The 23145-nt window shown below is 37.4% G+C and overlaps 1 protein-coding gene across 6 annotated transcripts in view; it reads right to left on the reverse strand.

The window, feature by feature from the left end:
• RUNDC3B (RUN domain containing 3B) overlaps nucleotides 1-23145 on the reverse strand; it is a 155736-nt gene that overhangs the window by 54691 nt on the left and 77900 nt on the right. For all 6 annotated transcript variants that reach the window (XM_036864395.1, XM_036864396.1, XM_036864393.1 and 3 more), the window contains 2 exons: nucleotides 14604-14693; nucleotides 12437-12517 (listed from right to left, as the gene is read on the reverse strand). In XM_036864395.1, coding sequence (XP_036720290.1) covers nucleotides 12437-12517; nucleotides 14604-14693 — 171 coding nt within the window. The remainder of the gene's footprint in view (nucleotides 1-12436; nucleotides 12518-14603; nucleotides 14694-23145) is intronic.

Raw genomic sequence — 23145 nt, forward strand, 5'->3', positions numbered from 1 at the left:
AAAATTCTGAAAATTTTAACAAAATATAATTTACCAAAACTGAACCAATAATAGAAACTGGAAAGATCATAAATAAATCAGTAAGTTTTAAAAACATCCAAGAGGGACTTCCCTGGTGGCACCGTGGTTAGAAATCTGCCTGCCAGTGAAGGGGACACGGGTTCCATCCCTGTCCTGGGAAGATCCCACACGCTGCGGAGCAACTAAGCCCATGCACCACAACTATTGAGCCTGTGCTCTAGAGCCCGCGAGCCACAACTACTGAGCCTGTGTGCCATAAAGCCTGAAGCCCACGCACCTAGAGCCCGTGCTCCGCAACAAGAGAAGCCACTGCAATGAGAAGCCCGCGCACCGCAACAAAGAGTAGCCCCCGCTCTCCACAACTAGAGAAAGCCTGCGTGCAGGAACAAAGACCCAACACAGCCAAAAGTAAAAATAAATTAATAAATAAATTTATATATATATGGAAACAAAGAAAAAAGCAATGAATACAAAAAATTTTTTTAAACAAAAAATAAATAAAAACATCCAAGAGGGCTTCCCTGGTGGCGCAGTGGTTGAGAATCTGCCTGCCAATGCAGGGGACACGGGTTCCAGCCCTGGTCTGGGAAGATCCCACATGCCACGGAGCAACTGGGCCCGTGAGCCACAATTACTGAGCCTGCGCGTCTGGAGCCTGTGCTCCGCAACAAGAGAGGCCGCGATGGTGAGAGGCCCGCGCACCGCGATGAAGAGTGGTCCCCACTTGCCGCAACTAGAGAAAGCCCTCACACAGAAACGAAGACTCAACACAGTCATAAATAAATAAATAAATAAATAAAAGAACGTGAATTTCTTAAAAAAAAAAAAAAAAAAAAAACATCCAAGAGTAGAAAGGGAGAACTGATAACAAGGAAGTTCCTTATAAGGACAAGGCAGAAAATAAATACTGACTATGGTGGTCCAAGGAACTGTATAAACACTTCACATACATCACCTCATTAATCCTCATGATATCCCCATGAGGTATTGCTGTACTATTTCATAGGTTCATTCAGCAAATGAAGAAAATGAGAACAAGAGATAAGCAATTGCTTGAGGTCACACCAGTAAGGGGAACTGGTATCACTATTTTAGACAGAACATTCAGTGGAGGCTTCATTACTAAGGTGGTATTAAGCTGAGGTTTAGAGATGAGCAAACTAGGCATGCAAATATCTGAGAGAGACTGTGCTCCTGGTAGAGAGAACAGAAAGACGCACAGGTGTGCCCAGTGTTCTCAAGGGATAACAAGATGGCCAGTGTTACTGAAGCACAGTGAGTAACAGGGCAGGGAGTAAGACATGAGGTCAGAGAGGTACTGGAGGCCAGACCAGCTAAGGAATTTGTTTTTCACTTCGGGTCCGAAGGAAAGAAACTACTGGAGAGTTGTGAGCAGAGGAATGAAGTGATTTGACTTCTATTTCAGAAGGATCACTCTGGCTGCTCTATGGAGAAATAAGCTACAGGAGTCAGAGGTGAAGCATGAAGACCCTTGCAAATCTCCAGGTTTAAATTTAGGAGGTGACGGTGGTGCAAAAATATCTGCTGATGGATCATATGTGGATTACGGAAGAGAGAATTCAACAATGACTCCAAAGTTTTTGAGCATGAACAACTGGAATGCCAGAACTACCATTCTTGGAATGGCAAAGACTAAAGGAAGGAAAGTGTTTTTGTGTGAGGGGGTGTGTGGGGTGGTGGGATTAGGAGTTCATTATTGTACATGTTGTATCTGAGGTGCTTATTACACATCCAAGTGGAGGTGTCAAGTTGGCAGTTGGATGTATGAGTTCAGAGCTTAGAGTAGTGTTCCAGGTGGAAGTATATATTTGGGAAAGAAGCAGCATATAGATAGTATTTAAAGCCATGAAACTGGATGAAACTACTTAGTATAGACAGAGAAGATGATTCAGGACTGATCTCTGAAACAGTCCGACATTGAGAGGTTGGGGAAATGAGGAGAAAGCAGTGAAGGAGAGTAAGAAGGAGCAAAAAGGAGGAAAAGCAGGAGTGCTGACAAGAGCAGTCATGTGTATCAAACAACTGCTCCAAGGTCAAGTAAAGTGAGGAAACTAACCCCTGGATTTGGCAACAAGACAATTACTGGTGACTCTGAAAAGAGCAGTTTCAGTGGTAGGTATTAAAGCTCATTTGAATAGTTCAAGAGAGAATGGAGGCAAAAAAAAAAGGGAGGCACGGTTTTGTCATAAAGGAAGGGGTACTGAGAAACAGCTAGAAGTGAATGTGGGGTTAGGAAAGTTTCTCTGTTTCATTTTTTAAGATGGGGAAAATAACAACATGCTTATATGCTGTGATGTGTGGGAAGATCTAGAAAAGGAAAAATTAATGGAAGGGGACAACTGCTGGAGCTAAGACCTTAAACAAAAAAGACAGGATGGGATGCAGTACACAGGCCAAAAGACTGGCCTTTGGTAGCAAATGATTAGCTTCTCCCTACTAAGAGGGGGAAAAGGCAGAGTACAGTGGTCCCTCAGTACTCATGAAGGACTGGTTCCAGGAGCCCCCCCAGATATCAAAGTCCATGGATGCTCAAGTCCCTTATATGTACAAGTCCCATACACATTTGATCCACAGTTGGTTGATTCAAGGATGTGGAACCTGCAGATATGGACAGTATATGGAATGCTACGTTTAGGAAGGGCAATTTAACAGCATGCTTGATCGTTCATGGTCTCTTTCACTCAGCAATTTTGTTTGCAGAAATTTACCTCTTTAGGAAATAATCATTCTAAGTATAAAGACTTAGCTATTAGAATGCTATATTTTAAAGTGAAAAATTGAAGGCATCATAGAAGACCAATAATCATTGGCTAGTACTAGCCTTTTTTGGCCTAAAATCCATTCAAGAAAAAAATGTTTAAAGTTACACCAAGCAGTAACTCAGAAAAAACTTTTCTCACTGGTACACAACGTAAAACTTAATTAAACCAATTTAAAATATGAAATACATTTTAGGATGTTTTCTATTAACATATTTCATATATTTAGCTTCAGAAGGATAAAACTCTATTTCAAAAGACTAATAGCTAATAAATATTTTTTAAAGTTCAACTTCACCAGCAATCAAATAAATGCAAACCAAAACAACAACAGGATATCATTTTTTACTTACAGAATTAGCCACACCTTTAAGTTGGAAATTGTGGAGGCAGGCACTGTCACATATTGCTGATAGGATCTAAATTAGTATGGCCTCTCTGGACATGCTCTCTTGACAGCGTGTTTCAAAAGTTTCAATAACATATATACTAGAAATTCTACTTCCAGGATTTTTTTTTTTTTAATTTATTTTTGGCTGTGCTGGGTCTGCGTTGCTGCATGTGGGCTTTCTCTAGTTGCAGCGAGCAGGGGCTACTCTTCGTTGAGGTGTGAAGGCTTCTCATTGCGGTGGCTTCTATTGTTGCGGAGCATGGGCTCTAGGCATGTGGGCTTCAGTAGTTGTGGCATGCGGCCTCAGTTGTTGTGGCTCGCAGGCTCAGTAGTTGTGGTGCATGGGCTTAGTTATTCTGCGGCATGTGGGATCTTCCCGGACCAGGGCTCAAGCCCATGTCCCCTGCATTGGCAGGCAGATTCTTAACCACTGTGCCACCAGGGAAGCCCCTACTTCCAGGATTTTAACTTAAAGAAATAATGATGGTTCTGCATAAAAAGATGTAGTTACAAGGATATTAACTGCAATACTATATACGACAGGGAACTAAATGCACTCCAAAAGTCCAACAATAACTGGGTTAACATACTATACAAATAATGAGTTCTATTCATTTTAGGAAATGATGCTATAGAAGGATAGTTAAAGACATGCAACAATGTTCACTATACAGTATTAAGGGAAACAGTTACATGTATATTATGCTTCCATTTTAATTAAAAAATATTCCTATGCACAGAAAAGGCTGAAAGCTATCCATTAAAATGTTAATGCTTCTAGCAGTTGCTCCTTAAATGTAAGATGAGTGACTTAAGCTTTCTTCTACTTTCTACCTTTCTGTATTTTCCAATTATTCTACAATAAATACTTATTTTCCAAATAAGTTAAAAGCAGTTAATTTGGGGAGGGAGAGACTCTTACGGTTTCTTAAATTAGGCATCAAATAGAATTTTTAAAAATTGTGTCTAATTACAGGTACATTTGGGTGGAAGTAATTCAATTTAAAAAATATTGGCTCTTTATGACTGTTAGGATAGTTTAAATCTTTGTAAAAAGAAAAACTCCATGGTCTGTAATGCTAACTGGGTTATGACTAGGTTGAATTGGTATTTCCTTTCTTGTTTTAGTATTCTTTATATAACAAGATAGTAGGGATCCTTTAGTATATAAAGAAGAGGAAGGTATACATATATGTTTGGATTAGTGCATTAAAGAAAGAGGAAGCTGCACAAAAAATCAGACAAAAGTGGCTAAGCAGCTGGGGACATAGAATATAGATCATTAAACTCATTCTGAGGGCACCAGATGAGAAGGCTTCATTATCGTATCTTTATAAAAGCATTGTAATAATTACTACAGTCTCTTATGTAAGAAAAGAGAAAAATCTGTATTTATATTTCTCTTCATTTTTTAATTTAAATTATTTCCTAAATCACTAAAAATAGCTTTTCTATCTGCATTCTGATGACCAAACTCCTATCTCCAACCGTCACCTTGCTCTTTAATTTCAGACTTGAGGCCCACTCTGCACAAACTAGCTGTGTGACTACGTACAAGGTATTTAACCTCTCTGTGTTTCAGTTTTCTCATTTAAAAATAAGGACAGTGGTGCTTACCTCACTGGCTTTTGAGGAGATTAATGAGTTAATAGAAGTAAAGGACTTAGAACAATGCTTGCTATATAATAAATATGCAATAAATAGTATTGATATTTTTACTAGTACTGTTTTGAACTATCCGTTATCTTCACAAAATGTCCTATAATCCGAACATATCCCAAAACAGTACAATTTTATGCCTGTTTAAAACATCTTCTTGGTGTATTTCTTTTCTAGATCTAATGTAACAGAATTATCCCTTTTCCCAAGGGATCCACTTACTTAAGTTAGAAATCTTTGTACCATAATACTCTATTCCTCCTTCTCCTTCATCACCTAAAATAGCTTCACACTCCTAGCTCTGAAATCATAGTGACTTCTCTTACTAGATGGTGATTATCTTGGATACAGGGACTGCATTCCTTTTTAGAAGTTCACAAAGTTCCTATACTCTTGACATGCATGTATCCCTAGGAAAGTTTCTTTAGGCACTCAATAAATGTATCTCAAGTGTGTGTGTATGTTTGTGTGTACACATACATATATTATATATATACATATATTACTCACTCTATCTCCCTTACAGCTTTGGCCTGATCATAACATTTTAGAAGTATATAAAGAGAGGGGGGCAGAGTCAAGATGGCAGACTAGGAGGACGCGAAATTCGCATCTCCCGCACAACTAGGGCACCTACCCGGCACCGGTGGGGGACCACAGACACCTAAGGGGACAGGAGGAACCCCCAGCGACTGGGTAGGACGTGGGGCCTGGGTGGGGGGAGGGATGGGGGGAGGAGAAGTGGAGGCGGGACAGGACTGGTGCCCCTGAGGGGCGGCTGGGGGAGGGAAGGAGTTCCTACACCCAGTGGGACACACCCACGAGATGGGGGAGACCCTGCGGGAAACAGTGGGGCAGGGGCGTGAAGGAACGGAAGGGAACGGGGCCAGGCTTTCCCTGCCCACTTAGGCACAGCCTCTTGGGCTCCCGGGCCTAATCCTCTGCCCTCAGAGCCTCCCTCCTGCTGCAGAACCCAAGCCCCGCCCCCACACCCCCACCCAGGGCCCTACCTCTAGGCTCGGAGACCCCCTCAGAGACCCCTTCCAATGAGCTGGGCCTAACCCCTACCCACACACCCTCACCCAGGACCTTGCCTCCAAACTCCAGAACTCCACACGCCAGAAGCCCTTCTTCGAACGTGCTGCCTCTCCCCTTCTGTGCAGGTCCTAAGCAGAGGCCCCGCCCTACGCTTGAACGTCGCCCGCCTAGGCCCCGCCCACAAGGCCTTTTCCAGCTGGTATGGGTCTTGAGCCTAGGCCCTGCCCCACGTTGAAACGTCACTCCCCACCAAGGCCCCACCCCACCCTAAACCCCACCCCTGGCTATGTTCCAAACCCCATCTAAACTCTGCCCCACTTAGCCAAGGCTTTTTTTTTCTTTTTTCTTCTTTTAGGTTGGGGTTCTGTTTTACCCTGTTGTTGATTCATTTATATTTTTATTTTTTCTAATAAATCTTTTATTTTTCTAATTTTATTGTATTCTTTTTTTTTAAATATTATTATTTTTTTTAAATTTTTAATTTAATTTAATTTATTTATTTATGGCTGTGTTGGGTCTTCGTTTCTGTGCGAGGGCTTTCTCTAATTGCGGCAAGTGGGGGCCACTCTTCATCGCGGTGCGCGGGCCTCTCACTATCGCGGCCTCTCTTGTTGCGGAGCACAGGCTCCAGATGCGCAGGCTCAGTAATTGCGGCTCACGGGCCTATTTGCTCTGCGGCATGTGGGATCTTCCCAGACCAGGGCTCGAACCCGTGTCCCCTGCATTGGCAGGCAGATTCTCAACCACTGTGCCACCAGGGAAGCCCTATTGTATTCTTTATACTTTGTTATTGCTCTGCTCCTTTTGGCTTGTTCCCCTCCCTTTTTTAAAATTTATTTGTTTATTTATTTTCTTTTTTCTGTTGTGGTTTTGTTTTACCTTGTTGCAGTTGTTTCAATTATATTTTTATTTTTCCTAATATATTTTTTATCTTTCTAATTTTATTTTATTTTTTATTCTTTGTTATTGTACTACTTGGTTTTGTTTTTGTTTTTTGTTTTTTGGCCACATCATGCAGCTTGCGGAATCTTGGTTCCCAGGCTGGACGTTGGCCCGAGCTCCTGTGGTGGGAGCGCCAAGCCCAAACTGCTGGACTAACAGAGAACCTCAGACCCCAGGGAATAGTAATTGGAGTGAGGCCTCCCAGAGGTCCTCATCTCAGCACCAAGACCTGGCTCTACACAACTGCCTGCAAACTCCAGTGCTGGACGCCTCAGGCCAAAAAAATATGTTACAAAGGAGAAAGGTAAAAACATACAAGATCAAATAAATGAAGACAAAATAGGCAACCTACCTGAAAAAGAATTCGGAGTAATGATAGTAAAGATGATCCAAAATCTCAGAAACAGAATGGAGAAAATACAAGAAACGTTTAACAAAGATCTAGAAGAACTAAAGAGCAAACAAACAGTGATGAACAACACAATAACTGAAATGTAAAATATTCTAGAAGGAATCAATAACAGAGTAACTAAGGCAAAACAATGGATAAGTGAGCTGGAAGATAAAATGGTGGAAATAACTGGTGGGGAGTAGAATAAAGAAAAAAGAATGAAAAGAATTGAGGATAGTCTCAGAGACCTCTGAGACAACATTAAACGTACCAACATTTGAATTATAGGGGTTCTGGAAGAAGAAGAGGAAAAGAAAGGGTCTGAGAAAATATTTGAAGAGATTATAGTCAAAAACTTCCCTAACATGGGAAAGGAAATAGTCAATCAAGTCCAGGAAGCATAGAGAGTCCCATATAGGATAAACCCAAAGAGAAACACGCCGAGACACATGTTAATCAAACTATCAAAAATTAAATACAAACAAAAAATATTAAAAGCAGCAAGGGAAAAGCAACAAATAACATACAAGGGAATCCCCATAAGGTTAACAGCTGATCTTTCAGCAGAAACTCTGCAAGACAGAAGGGAGTGGAAGGACATATTTAAAGTGATGAAAGGGAAAAACCTACAGCCAAGATTACTCTACCCAGCAGGGATCTCATTCAGATTGACGGAGAAATCAAAAACTTTACAGACAAACAAAAGCTATGAGAATTCAGCACCACCAAACCAGCTTTACAACAAATGCTAAAGGAACTTCTCTAAGTGGGAAACACAAGAGAAGAAAAAGACCCACAAAAACAAACCCAAATCAGTTATGAAAATGGTAATAGGAACATACATATCGATAATCACCTTGAATGTAAATGGATTAAATGCTCCAACCAAAAGACACAGACTGGCTGAATGAATACAAAAACAAAACCCTTATAGATGCTGTCTACAAGAAACCCACTTCAGACCTAGGGACACATACAGACTGAAAGTGAGAGGATGGAAAAAGATATTCCATGCAAACGGAAATCACAAGAAAGCTGGAGTAGCAATACTCATATCAGATAAAATAGGCTTTAAATTAAAGACTGTTACAAGAGATAAAGAAGGACACTACATAATGATCAAGGGATCAATCCAAGAAGAAAACGTAACAATTATAAATATTTATGCACCCAACAGAGCACCTCAAAATACATAAGGCAAATGCTAACAGCCATAAAAGGAGAAATGGACAGTAATACAATAATAGTGGGGGACTTTAACACCCCACTTACACCAGTAGATCATCCAGACAGAAAATCAGTAAGGAAACACAAGCTTTAAATGACACAATAGACCAGACAGACTTAATTGATATTTTTAGGACATTACACTTGAAAGCGGAAAAATACACTTTCTTCTCAAGTGCACACGAAACATTCTCCAGAATAGACCACACCTTGGGTCAAAAATCAAGCCTTGGAAAATTTAAGAGAATTGAAATCATATCAAGCATCTTTTCCGACCACAATGCTATGAGATTAGAAATCAATTACAGGAAAAAAACGGTAAAAAACACAAATACATGGAGGCTAGACAGCGCACTGCTAAACAGCCAAGAGATCATTGAAGAAATCAAAGAAGGAATAAAAAAATACCTAGAAACAAATGACAACGAAAACACGATGATCCAAAAACCTATGGGATGCAGAAAAAGCAGTTCTAAGAAGGAAGTTCATAGCAATTCAAGCTCACCTCAAGACACAAGAAAAATCTCAAATAAACAATCTAACCTTACACCTACAGCAATTAGAGAAAGAAGAACAAAGAAAACCCAAAGTTAGCAGAAGGAAAGAAATCATAAAGAGAGACTTCCCTGGTGGCACAGTGGTTAAGAATCCACCTGCCAATGCAGGGGACACTAGTTCAAGCCCTGGTCTAGGAAGATGCCACATGGTGTGGAGCAACTAAGCCTGTGCGCCACAACTACTGAACCTGCACTCTAGAGCCCGCAAGCCAAAACTACTGAAGCCTGCGTGCCACAACTTGAAGCCCATGTGCCTAGAGCCCGTGCTCCGTAACAAGAGAACCCACTACAATGAGAGGCCCATGCACCGCAACGAAGAGTAGCCCCCGCTCGCCACAACTAGAGAAAGCCTGCGCACAGCAACAAAGACCCAATGCAGCCAAAAATAAATAATAAATAAATAAAATTTTAAAAAAAATTCAACACCCATTAATGATAAAAACTCTCCAGAAAGTGGGCATAGAGGGAACCTGCCTCAACATAATAAAAGCCATATATCACAAACCCACAGCGAACATCATGCTCAATGGTGAAAAACTGAAACCATTTCCTCTAAGATCAGGAACAAGATAAGGATGTCCGCTCTCGCCACTATTATTCAACAGAGTTTTGGAAGTCCTAGCTATGGCAATCAAAGAAGAAAAAGAAATAAAAGGAATACAAATTGGAAAAGAAGAAGTAAAACTGTCACTGTTTGCAGATGACATGATACTATACATAGAAAACCCTAAAGATGCCACCAGAAAACTACTGGAACTAATCAGTGAATTTGGTAGGGTTGCAGGATACAAAATTAATGCACAGAAATCTCTTGCATTCCTATACAGTAACAACGAAAGATCAGAAAGAGAAATTAAGGAAACAATCCCATTTACCACTGCAAGAAAAAGAATAAAATACCTAGGAATAAAAAAAAAAAGAAAAAAAGAAAAAAAAATACCTAGGAATAAACCTACCTAAGGAGGCAAAAGACCTGTAATCAGAAAACTATAAAACACTAATGAAAGAAATCAAAGATAACATAAACAGATGGAGAGCTATACCATGCTCCTGGGCTGGAAGAATCAATATTGTGAAAATGGCTGTACTACACCCAAAGCGATCTACAGGTTCAATGCAATCCCTATCAAATTACCAATGGCATTTTTCACAGAACTAGAACAAAAAATTTTACAATTTGTATGGAAACACAAAATACCCTGAATAGCCAAAGCAATCTTGAGAAAGAAAAACAGAGCTGGAGGAATCAGGCTCCCTGACTTCAGACTATATATACTACAAAGCTACAGTAATCAGGACAGTATGGTACTGGCACAAAAACAGAAATATAGATCAGTGGAATGGGATAGAAAGCCAAGAGATAAACCCACGCACATATGGTCACCTCATCTTTGATAAAGGAGGCAAGAATATACAATGGAGAAATGACAGCCTCTTCAATAAGTGGTGCTGGGAAAACTGGAGAGCTACATGTAAAAGAATGAAATTAGAACACACCCTAACACCATACACAAAAATAAACTCAAAATGGATTAAATAAGGCCAGACACTATAAAACTCTTAGAGGAAAAGACAGGCAGAACACTATATGACATAAATCATAGCAAGATCCTTTTTGACCCACCTCCTAGAGTAAGGGAAATAAAAACAAAAATAAACAAATGGGACCTAATGAAACTTAAAAGCTTTTGCACAGCAAAGGAAACCATAAACAAGACCAAAAGACAACCCTCAGAATGGGAGAAAATATTTGCAAATGAAACAACGGACAAAAGATTAATCTCCAAAATATACAAGCAGCTCATGCAGCTCAATATCACAAAACCAAACAACCCAATTCAAAAATGGGTGGAAGACCTAAATAGACATTTCTCCAAAGAAGATATACAGATGGCCAACAAATACATGAAAAGATGCTCAACATCACTAATCATTAGAGAAATGCAAATCAAAACCACAATGAGATATCACCTCACACTGGTCAGAATGGCCATCATCAAAAAATCTAGAAAAATAAGTGCTGGAGAGGGTGTGGAGAAAAGGGAACCCTCCTGCCCTGTTGGTGGGAATGTAAACTGATACAGCCACTATGGAGAACAGTATGGAGGTTCCTTAAAAAAAATAAAAATAGAACTACCATATGACCCAGCAATCCCACTACTGGGCATATACCCTGAGAAAACCATAATTCAAAAAGATACATGTTCCACAATGTTCACTGCAGCACTATTTACAAGAGCCAGCACATGGATGCAACCTAAATGTCCATCGACAGATAAATGGATAAAGAAGATGTGGCACATATATACAATGGAATATTACTCAGCCATAAGAAAGGAACAAAATTGAGTTATTTGTAGTGAACTGGATGGACCTAGAATCTGTCATACAGAGTGAAGTAAGTCAGAAAGAGAAAAACAAACACTGTACGCTAATGCATATGTATGGCATTTTAAAAAGTGGTACTCATGAACCTAGTGGCAGGGCAGGCATAAAGACACAGACGTAGAGAATGGACTTGAGGGCACAAGGGGGTAAGGGGAAGCTGGGATGAGGTGAGAGAGTAGCACTGACATATATACACTACCAAATGTAAAATGGATGGCTAGTAGGAAGCTGCGGCACAGCACAGGGAGATCAGCTCAATGCTTTGTGACGACCTAGAGGGGTGGCATAGGGAGGGTGGGAGGGAGGTGCAAGAGGGAGGGGATATGGGGATATATGTATACATATAGCTGATTCACTTTGTTGTACAGCAGAAACTAACACAACACTGTAAAGCATTTATACTCCAATAAAGATGTGAAAAAAAAAGAAGTATATAAAGATCATTATTCTATTCAGGAAATCAATTATGCAAGAAGATCTTCAGAATATCTTTAGATTTCATCTGATTAATTTTCAATGCTGATGAGATTATGGAAAATCCATAACTCTCACAAAATACTGGTAGTAGGATAAACTGATACAACTCTAAGAACAGACTTTAAGAGCCACAAAATTTTTTACTGTACTTACCTGAATAACTCTATAAATTCACAACAGAAACAAAAGGAAAATTTATTTGCACAAAAATGTTCATTATTCTTTTCATTATAATGGAGATAAATGAAAAACAATCTAAATAATGAATTATAGTTTTGTAATCTCAATGGACTATTATAGAGCTATTAAAGTTATTATATTGACTACAGCAGTAGAAATACATGCTATTTTTTAAAAACTATATTTACACAGGGATTACAATTATGTAAAAACTATATATTTACATATATACTAAAAACACAACTGGAGTTTATATTTTTGAATGATCTCTGATACTGAAATAAATGTTTTATAAAAAGTAGTTTTAATCAGATGAATATATTGCACAACAAGACATTCAATTATAAACTAAGATTTCAATAACATATTTCAAAATGTCAAATACCTTTGGGTAAACTTCAAATATGGTGTATAGTCTATTACAGCAGGAAAGTTGCCATCTAATCCTTCTCCCTTCAGGCAGAAGCTAAGACAATAGACAGTAAATATATTAATACATAAAAATTTAAATCAAAGTGTTATAAACAATCTCTTGTTAGAGACATTTGTTTCATCAAATTGCAGGTGAATTTTTTATTTGTAATTTAAATGTGACTTGTTATAAACACCTCATAAAGATTCTACCTTCCATGTCAATAACAAAGGCTTGTATGAGTTAATAACACTGTTACATAAATATATCATGCAAAAGTAAAACTTACTGAGAAATCTGTTCAAACATTATTTATTTCATACTATCTTGGTCTTTATTAAATTCTTAAGACATCGCTAGAGAATTTTCAAATGAAGCCTTGTTGTTCACATTTACAAATTCTCAGGTGACACTTAATATCTCCTAAAAAGGTCTAATTAGAAAAAAATTCATATGGTTTCCCCGGTGGCACAGTGGTTGAGAGCCAGCCTGCCAATTCAGGGGACGTGGGTTTGAGCCCTGGTCTGGGAAGATCCCATATGCCACGGATCAGCTGGGCCCGTGCGCCACAATTACTGAGCCTGTGCTCTGGAGCCCGCAAGCCACAACTACCGAGCCCGCGTGCTACAACTACTGAAGCCCGCGCGCCTAGAGCCCGTGCTCCGCAACAAGAGAAGCCACCGCAATGAGAAGCCCGCGCACCGCAACGAAGAATAGGCCCTGCTAGCCGCAACTCGAGAAAGCCCGCAAGCAGCAACGAAGACCCAGTGCAGCCAAAAATAAATAAATAAAATAAATTAATTTAAAAAAAAAAAGAAAGAAAAAAATTCATATATGAACCACTACCTTCTGGTTTCTTTGGGAAATTTGCCTGTTGAAATACTTGTTCTAATATGTTAATATCAAGGGTGCAGTATATATTTTTCCAGAATTGAATGAGGAAAGAATCAAAGTGGCAACATTTTACCTGGGCTTTCCTTCATTTATAGAAATGTTACTAATGCATCTTTAAGACACCTGCTCTCTATACAGTATCAATGGGTTACAATAAGCCAAGAGTTTAGATTCTTATCCCATTTTTTTTTTCCAACTAAAAAATAAATTAAGTTGTAAAGTATTTGGACAGAGCCAGCAACATGCCATGTAAAAAGTTAACACCCTTAGAGGGATCATAAAGACAACCTGCATAACTGCATCCATCATGTTCATCATAAAGAATTAAGCTAATTAACCCAATCCCACTTATCAAATTTTAAATAGAGGAAAGTTACACTTACAAAGTGAAAAGTATTTTGCAAAAGAAGTGATTTACTAGAAAAAGCTAACCTCAGTGAAACTGGGTAGTATTATTTTTTAGTTCAAAAATGAACTAAAAATGAAAAGTAGATTTTCATTTAAGTTTTATACTTATTTGTTAACATTCTTGGATTTTGAAGTGATATATTTCAATAAAAATATAATACTTCCTTCATTCTCATGTTTGAGTTCTTATTCTAGACAAACCTTTTACTTTTAGTACAATGTAAAATCTTAGACCAATTAAAGAAATGCAAAAGGATACTGCCATCAACCTAAAAAGAACTTACAATGTCCATTTTTAGTACTTGTAATCTTATTCTGAAATCAATTCATCTTGTTGATAATAAAAGCAAATATTAACAAAATTTTTAATAGTCTAGATACAAAACAAGAAACATAACATACCTAAGATAGTCTGTCAATATCCTCGTTATCTCACCACATGAGACAATGAAAATCTTTCTGGGTTTGAATTTTCTTTTAGTGTATTTCTTTTTCATTTTAAAGCAGTAGTTGAAAAATACTAAGAGATGAGATCTAAAACCTTCCTTCAGTGCTACCAGAGTGCATGACTTCTCTGCTTGGCAGGATGTGGTCCAAGCTTTCTTTTCACCCGAACTAGAGAGCAAGGTTGTCAGTTAATTCCCTAAGTTTGAGACAGCCTCTTTTTTGAGAGCAAACCTATTTAGAAAACTGATCTCATTCGAAAGGGAACAACATAAATCAAATCAATATCCAACTGTGTGCTTTACTTAGAAAACTGAAAGAAAAGAATCATAAGTAGAAACTATTATGAGGTAGAAAAACTTTAAGTCATAATGCATGTAGTTAGATGAAATACCTGAAATCAATAGCATTGAGTCCAAGCAGCATGCCAGCAAGCATATTTGCTTCCTCACCCAAGACAATTGCTCCATCTTCATAAAATCTCCTAAAAAGTGAAATGGGTGAACACATAAATATTAAAAACTGACTGAAGTTTCATCTACAGAAATCACTTAGAGCCCAAGCTAAAGTAGAAAGAACTAAATTTTATTTAATTTGTCACAACAAGAACATACTTGGATCACTCAAGTCTTGCAGATATTTAGAAAAAAAAAAGCTGCCACCGTAACAAAGAAAATCATTCTAAGTGCTTATACCTCTCTTAAAAAGAATCCCCAAAGTGATGCATTCAAGGGGTCTACAGTGTCTAGCATTTTTCTCTTAAGAGTGAAGCAATATAAATGTAAACTGAAAGGTGGTAAATTCACAGTCATTTATACTGGTCTATTTTCAATACTATGTAGATTATTATTCTATACATAGAACAAACACAAACATACATTCTGTTTTTCTGTAATTCCAACGGTTATTAACTAAATTAAGAACTAGGAAGGTGTGATTAATAGTAATTTATGCTAACCTTTAACACTACAATACTAATAGGGCAGATGGGCTAGCAAGGTGGCTGCCTATGAAAAAAAAGTATTCATCATATCTTTGACAAAAAGTGAATATGAATCTATCTGTGCTAATTCCTGGAAAGCTTTCTGTTTTGGTTAATGTTAATTTTTAAAATACTAAAGTTTTATTTTAAAATATTTAAAATAAATATTTTGAAAAAAATATTATTTAATATGGGCTTAAGGTATTTTTCCACAAAAGAATGTAAGATCATTTAATTTACTTCTTTTTAAAAATAATAGTATGCAAAAACTGGTTTATGTTCAGTAACAGGGATACTTAAATTGTTATAACTATTTATATTACACACAGTGAACACCACTCTATAACACCCCACTAACTAAAAGGAAAGTTTCTTATTAAATGAAATTTGTCTTGCTCTTTTCCATATTCATGAGTTTATAAAGGCTGCATGTAAAGTTTATAATACTATCATCAATACTGAATAGTCCACAGTTTACCAAATACTTTTACAATCATACTATTTAATAATTGCAAAGCCCATGAAGTAAATGCTGAAGGAATTGTCATTCATTTCAAATGCACCATCAAGAACTGAGTCAGGTTAAAACAATTTGCCCAAGCTTATGTTGATAAACTTATCAAGGAGGAAAACCAATCCTTCTTACTTTAAGTTCTACATATTTTCTATTAAACCATAATACTTCTTTTAAAACAAAAATATTTAAAGAGAATTTAACCTCTGTTATGGACCTTAAGGAATTTTATATGAATAAAAAGTACAAAGAAAAATAAGAGACAACTATTTACCCTCTGACAGATGTAAGGCTGCCAACAAACATGGTGGGAAGACTAGCTTGGATTAGATGTTTTCTGTTTCCTTGGAAATATGGGAATTGTTTTTATTCATTTACATAAAAGGAGAAAAACTAAAAGTTCCAGCCTAACAAAGATTAGTAAAATAAAGGGAAGTAATTTCTACATATTCAACTGAGGTGTTCCACAAAAAGGTAATCTAAGATATACAGATTTGTCTAAAAGATATTTAGACAAATCTATACATCTGAGATCTTGTCCCTGCCCCAATGGCTAAATTGGCTGTTGACAGAATATTTTATCAACTCCTGGAAGAACTGTGATTCCAATGGTTCTAGACCACCACATTCTATGGGACACATGTGTTTGTTCTGGCTTTTGACACTGGCAATCACCCATTATTCCTAGTACTTCCCTATATAAGAAAAGGTCTACTTTTATTTGCCACCTTGAGCCCACCATGTTTTAAAGTACATTCTAGGAGTCAGATCAAAACTATTCTTGCTTGTTTCCTAATGTTAATATTATATTAGGAACTAATGAAAAATACCTGAAACAAATAAAAACTAACTGGTTTTTAGAAAAATTTTTAAGCCTAAAGGTCATTTATATGTGTGTATATCATATTGATTTACTGAGGTTTTTTGGCTTTTGTTTTACTACTGATTTTTTTAAGCTAACCCATATAAGTGAAGTGCTTGCTATATGTGAAATCAATAATTCCACTCAAATAAAACCAAGCATGAAGCATAATGCTGCATAGACCTGATTTAATTTAACAGTCTTCACTGCAACAGAGGGGAAGGGAGGACAAATGGAAGAGGAAAGGCTAGTTAAGAGAAATGTCCATTGTATGCTGAACTTTTCATTATTAGTCCTGGTTAAAAAAACAAAAAATTTTCAGTAAATGCACTTCTAAGTTTGAGATAACAAATTTTAAAAATAACAATATTTAAAAGAATACTGAATCGAAGTGATCTGAAAAAGATTATATTTCTATCATTTAATCAAAGACAACACACTCATTCATGTATATTAGAGAGGCAGAAGCTATTAGGAAAAATTAATTTTATATTCCCTTAATCAAACCAACATATCAATAATTTTGACTGAAAATCTGATTCCTGTTATCAATATTTTCAAAGACTTCTAAAGACTGTAAGCTTTCAACTTCTTCATTTTATCTCATAGAAAAACTGGAACATTAAAAAAGTTTGCTTATATAACCAAGATTATGTAACCAATGAGCCAAGAGCAAAGTCTAAGATGACTAATCCAATAATAGTAAGGTATATACTAAAAAAAATTCCCTTTTTTTTGTTGAAAATATTTTTTGTTCTAAAGAAAATATTTTTATGAGCAGGATCTAACCAAAAGAGCATACTGACTTGCAAAAATGTATTATAAATATTGAAAGTACCAAGGTGAAAAATATATTAAAAACTTCTGTTTAAAGATTTATGTAGTAGACTATATCTTTAAAGAAGTTTTGTATTTTAGAAGCAAAGGAAAACTGTGAGCAACTATTTGATATTACTGTGGTCTGGAAGAAAAGCTCCCACTTTCTATTAGGTATACTCTTTCCAATTATTTGTATGTTGACTAGAAATATATTAGAAACTAGAAAAGTATTTAAAATAATACCATAATAAGAATAATACTCTTTTTATTAACACATATAATTTAATTTTAGTTGAAATATGTCTCTATAATGCCATCCTTAGTGTTCATTCTGAAAGATTATTTTAAGGCCTTTCAGGTACTTCAATAACAAATATCCTTTGGGTGGGATCCAAAGTGAACAACCAGAATAGATTATGTTGATACTGCACAATATCATGCTTCAAAATTTCCTTTTTTGAGTCATAAGTTATTCCACACACTAAAAGTACAATATTAAAATATGAGAAAGCTTATCTTATAAACCAAAGAAATTTCTTTATCAACATCTTGTTCTCTTCCCCAGTTTAGTCCTTACATAAGAAACTTGAAGGGAGGAGATAAAGAAGATTCTCCCTCATGACATACAAAACAAATTACAGCATTATAAAGAAATGTTCTATTCTAAGTCAAACGGAATCAGAATGAAAAACTGGCCAAAAAATAAATCTCCAAAAGGTCTTGCTAAGAATGTGAGATTCTTTAATTATTTTTATCAATAAATACATAATATAGCAAGAACTGTGTTATACACTATAGATAAAATGGTGAATAAGGTAAACATGACCCCTCTTTATGGAGCTTATAGTCTAGGTGAGAGGACAGGCTGAAAAAAGATAATCAGAGATGGTTAGTAGTATAAAGTAAATAAATAAGTTGTTGAGGTAGAGAAAAATTAAAGGAGAACCCAACTTTGAAGAAAGTCATTAGGAAAGACATTCTCAAGTGTTTAGTCTGAGACCTTAGGCCCAGAGAAGTTTGATCACACAGGGCTCTGTAGGCCATATAACATTAACAATAATTGTAAACATTTACTGAGTGCCAGGCACACTTATAAGTGCTTTACATGAATTATCTTGTTTAAACTTTTCCATGAAATACTATGCCATGGAGGGAGTAAGCAATTTACCCAAGATTCCACAGCCAGAAAGTGGCGAATCCAGGGTCTGACTCCAGGGAATATATTTGCAGAGCCTGCTGGCTAAAGTAATGAGAAACCATTTCAATGTTTAAAGTGGGAATTGACAGGATCCCTTTTACTTTTAAGAAGGCTGGCTGGAAGCTGGGTGGCTACTGGGAGGGGGCAAACTGGAATCTCAGTTGGGAGGCCAATAGGGGAGTATAAGCAAGAGATGAGAGAGGTACGCATTACTCTTGCAGCCATGGCGATAAAGGTAAATGGGTAGATTCGAGATAGATTTTGGAGATAGGATCGAAAAGACTTGCTACTGGAATGACTGGAAAGAACGAAGGAGAGGGGCTTCCCTGGTGGCGCAGTGGTTAAGAATCCGCCTGACAATGCAGGGGACACGGGTTCGATCCCTGGTCCGGGAAGATCCCACATGCCGCAGAGCAACTAAGCCCGTGCGCCATAACGGCTGAGCCTGCGCTCTAGAGCCCGCGAGCCACAACTACTGAGCACTTGTGCCACAACTACTGAAGCCTATGCGCCTAGAGCCTGTGCTCCGCAACAAGAGAAGCCACCACAATGAGAAGCCCACGCACAGCAACGAAGAGTAGCCCCCACTGACCGCAACTAGAGAAAGCCCGCGTGCAGCAACGGAGACCCAATGAAGCCAGAAAGAAATAAAATAAATTTATATATAAAAAAAGAATGAAGGAGAAAAAGGAATCAAATATGAATTTCAGATTCTGACTTCATCAGCCATGTAAGTAGGGCAGCGAAACCATTTGCCAAGAAGTGGGTGAACAGGGTTGCAGGACGGGGTGGGGCAGGGAATCAAGAAATCTGAACTATCTGGCTAGAGGTTTAAATGTGGTGCCACCACCATACAGGTGGTATTTAAAGTTCCAGGGAGATGGATGAAATTCTGAGAAGAGAAAGAAGGGCAGACAATAGAGGACTGAGCCCAGAGAATACTGACACTAAGAAGCTGTGAAGCGTAAAAGAAGCCTGAGAAAGAGCAATTATAGAGGGAGAAAGAAAAGCCAGGGAACGCTATATAAGTTAAAAGCAGAGAGGTTTTTCAAGAAAGAGGAAGTTTTCAACTATTTTAGCTGTACAATGAAGTACAATGTGGACAGAAGAATGTCCATTACGTTTGGGTAGCTTGGGGATTATTGGTATTCTTTTAAAATTATCCTTGGTGGAGTGGTGAGAGGCAGAAGCTGGACGAGAATAAAGAGCGACTCTCAGGTAAGGAGATGAAAGTGTGTCAAGATTTTTGAGAAGTCTGGTGATGAAGCAGAACATGGAAATGAGCAGTATGAGAGGGAAATACAGGTTCAAGGGAGAAGTTTTTGCTTTTAAGGTAGGAGATACCAGTATATGCTTCTACATGGGTGGGAAGGATCCAGCAATGGGAAAGAGATTGAGGATGAGGAAAGAGAGAGGTGATAACTAAAGGAAGAGGTGAATGGGGATAGGATCTAGAAGAAAGCAGCCTCTGACAGGAGACATTCCATCACAACAAAAATGATCGTCTTGATTGTTAATATGATTGTTGTCTTCAGTCTTGACTCCTTGGGCTTTTCATCGGCCGTGGCGAGCTCCAGAGCCCCCTCAGCTACCACTTCACAAATGAGGTCCCAGGTCCCACAGAACAAGCACATAAGCAAGCACCAGGAGCAGCGGCAGAAGCTTTTCATTCCTTTTTATGGCTGAATAACATGCCACTGCATGGAATGTACATTTTGCTTATTCATTCATCAGTTGATGGATATTTGGGTTCTCTCGCCTTTTTGGCTAATTATGGATTATGCTGCTATGAACATTTGTGTCCATGTTTTTTTTGTGAACACATGGTTTTAATTCTCTTGGATATCTGTATCTATTTATCTAGGAGTCATGTGCTGGGACATATAGTAACTCTACGTTTAACCTTATGAGGAATTGCCAGGCTGTTTTGCAAAGCAGTTGCATCATTTTACTTTCCCACAATCAATGTATAACTGTTGCAATGTTTCCACATCCTTGCCAACACTTGTTATATGTTCTTTTGATCGTAGCCATCCTAGCAGGTGTGCAGTGGTATCTTGCAGTTTGGATTTGCATTTCCCTGATGGCTACTGATGTTACACATCTTTCATGTGTTTCTTGGTCATTTGTGTACCTTCTTTGGAAAAATGTCTATTCAGATTCTTTGCCCATTTTAAAATTTAAAAATATTTTATTACTGAGTTGTAAGAGTTCTTTATATATATTTCACAATCAAGCCTCTTACCAGATATAGGCTTTGCAAATATTTTCTCCAGTTCTGTGGATTGTTTTTTCACTTTCTTGAAGATATTCTTCAAAGCAATAAGCTTTACATTTTGATTCTGTCCAATTTATCTATTTTCCTTTTGCTGCTTGGGTGTTTAGTAACATGTCTAGGAAACTACTATCTAATCCCAGGTCATGCAGATTTACATCTATGTTCTCTTCTAAGAGCTTTACTTTTAGGTCTGAGCCATTTTGAGTTAACTTTATATGTGGTGTGTGGCAGCAGTCCATAAGCACCTTTTAATAACGTTTATTTTTTTCATCTTAATAATGTAAAACTTTTAAACAGATTCAAATTCCTAAAGGCCTCCTTAGTTCTTGAAAGGTGTGGTAATTTATCACTACCCTATCTACTCTTCTATCCTTTAGAAAACTGTTCATCCACACCTTTTTTTTCCCCCTTTGTGACAGCTCAGTAATTTTGAAGTTTTACTTTATACTTTACTCTTCTCTTACTACTATCATATCGAGAAGATTAACGGTTCTTTGAACACTACTTTTGTCATCATAAATGAAGTATTGTGGTGCAACTGCAAAGTAATAAACAGGATTCCGCACAGTAATTTTTTCTCTACTTTATCCTTTCCACAGTTGTTACTTCAAAATCTTAACCAGAATATTTTCGATCTTGTTTCAAATGTCACATTTGTATTCTTTAGCTTAACTTTTTAAATTATTTTTCAGGCTGCGGGTGAGGAGAAAGTAAAACTTTGAGCAAATTATTCAGTTTCTACCTTACTTCTCTATCTCTAGGTTTTCCCAGTAACCTACCAAAATAATTCCTTTTTTTTTTTTTTTAGCTTGGATTCTCTTCTTGAGTCTGCCAACTTCCCACCTCTGGCTCTTTCCCAATAACACCCCAATCTTTAAACCGTGAAACTCTCCAAGGATTTTTTCAATTGCTCACCAAGATATACTCCACGGTAGCAAAAAGATCACATGAATTTCTCTAATACTTTGGAGCGATCGTCACGTACTTCAGAAGATTTATTGTAGTTGTGGGCCCCACAGTTCCTCTACCCAATCTTATCCTTGGATTTTCACTGATTAGTACTTTCAAGCTGCCTGTCTTAGCTCATGTAGCTCCTCCTGTACTGGGGTAAACACTTGTATCCCCATTTTAAAAGACCTCATTACTCTTTATCTGTGAAGAGTAGAACAAGAAGAAATCACTTGATTCAGATACTCTCAAGATTCCTAAAGGATTAGAGATCACTTCTCATTGTTCTACAAGCACTTATGTCAGGAAGCATCCAGACAAAAAGGTAAGAGATAACTATTCTTGCCAAAAGTACGCATGTTATTTTACAAACCTAATCTTCCAAATACATATGTTTTTGCTAGGGGTTCACAATCAAATTTATTTATAATTAAGAAGTTTCTCTGGTTTGATTTCAGTTAAAAAAAAAAAGTAGTGTAAATAGTTAAAAAAAAAAAAGACTTTGTCTTTTTGCAACTGCATTTTTTTAGTTAACTTTTAGGATGAGAGTTCTGAAGTAACTACTTACTTCATTTCTTGATAATTACAGAGCCATCATAGTCACATTTAAATACTGTGCGTGTATGTGTGTATATAAATATGATGTATTTCTGTGTGTGTATAAACATATACTAAGCCATGTTTCTATTTGAATAATATGTTTATATATTGTTACAAGAATGTTTTTACTTCATGAACTTTTTACAGCTGAATCACTTCCTTTTTTCAAAAAAACCCAGCTAATACCTAAAAACAAGGCAAAAAGGATTTCCCTTAAAAAATGTAAGCTACTCACTCTAAAAATTGTCTATTCAAGTACTATTTCTACCCCACCCAACTGTGTAAACTAAGAAACAAGACTAACAACTTAGAGAGATTTTTTTTTTCTTAAATTTATTTATTTTATTTATTTATTTGTGGCTGCACTGGGTCTTCGTTGCTGCACGCGGGCTTCGTTGCGTTGCGGCGAGCAGGGGCTACTCTTCATTGCGGTACACAGCCTTCTCATTGCAGTGGCTTCTCTTGTTGCAGAGCACGGGCTCTAGGCACATGGGCTTCAGTAGTTGTGGCTCGTGGGCTCCAGAGAGCAGGCTCAGTAGTTGAGGCACACGGGCTTAGTTGCTCCACGGCATGTGGGATCTTCCCTGACCAGGGCTCGAACCCGTGTCCCCTGCATTGGCAGGCGGATTCTTAACCACTGCGCCACCAGGGAAACCCTAGAGAGATTATTAATGCTTTAATTTCTATTTAGAAAAGACTATCTTGTTATTGTATAGGAGATAATTATGGTATAAA

Source organism: Balaenoptera musculus, chromosome 9 (genome assembly GCF_009873245.2).
Source record: "Balaenoptera musculus isolate JJ_BM4_2016_0621 chromosome 9, mBalMus1.pri.v3, whole genome shotgun sequence".
Lineage (NCBI taxonomy): Eukaryota > Metazoa > Chordata > Mammalia > Artiodactyla > Balaenopteridae > Balaenoptera > Balaenoptera musculus.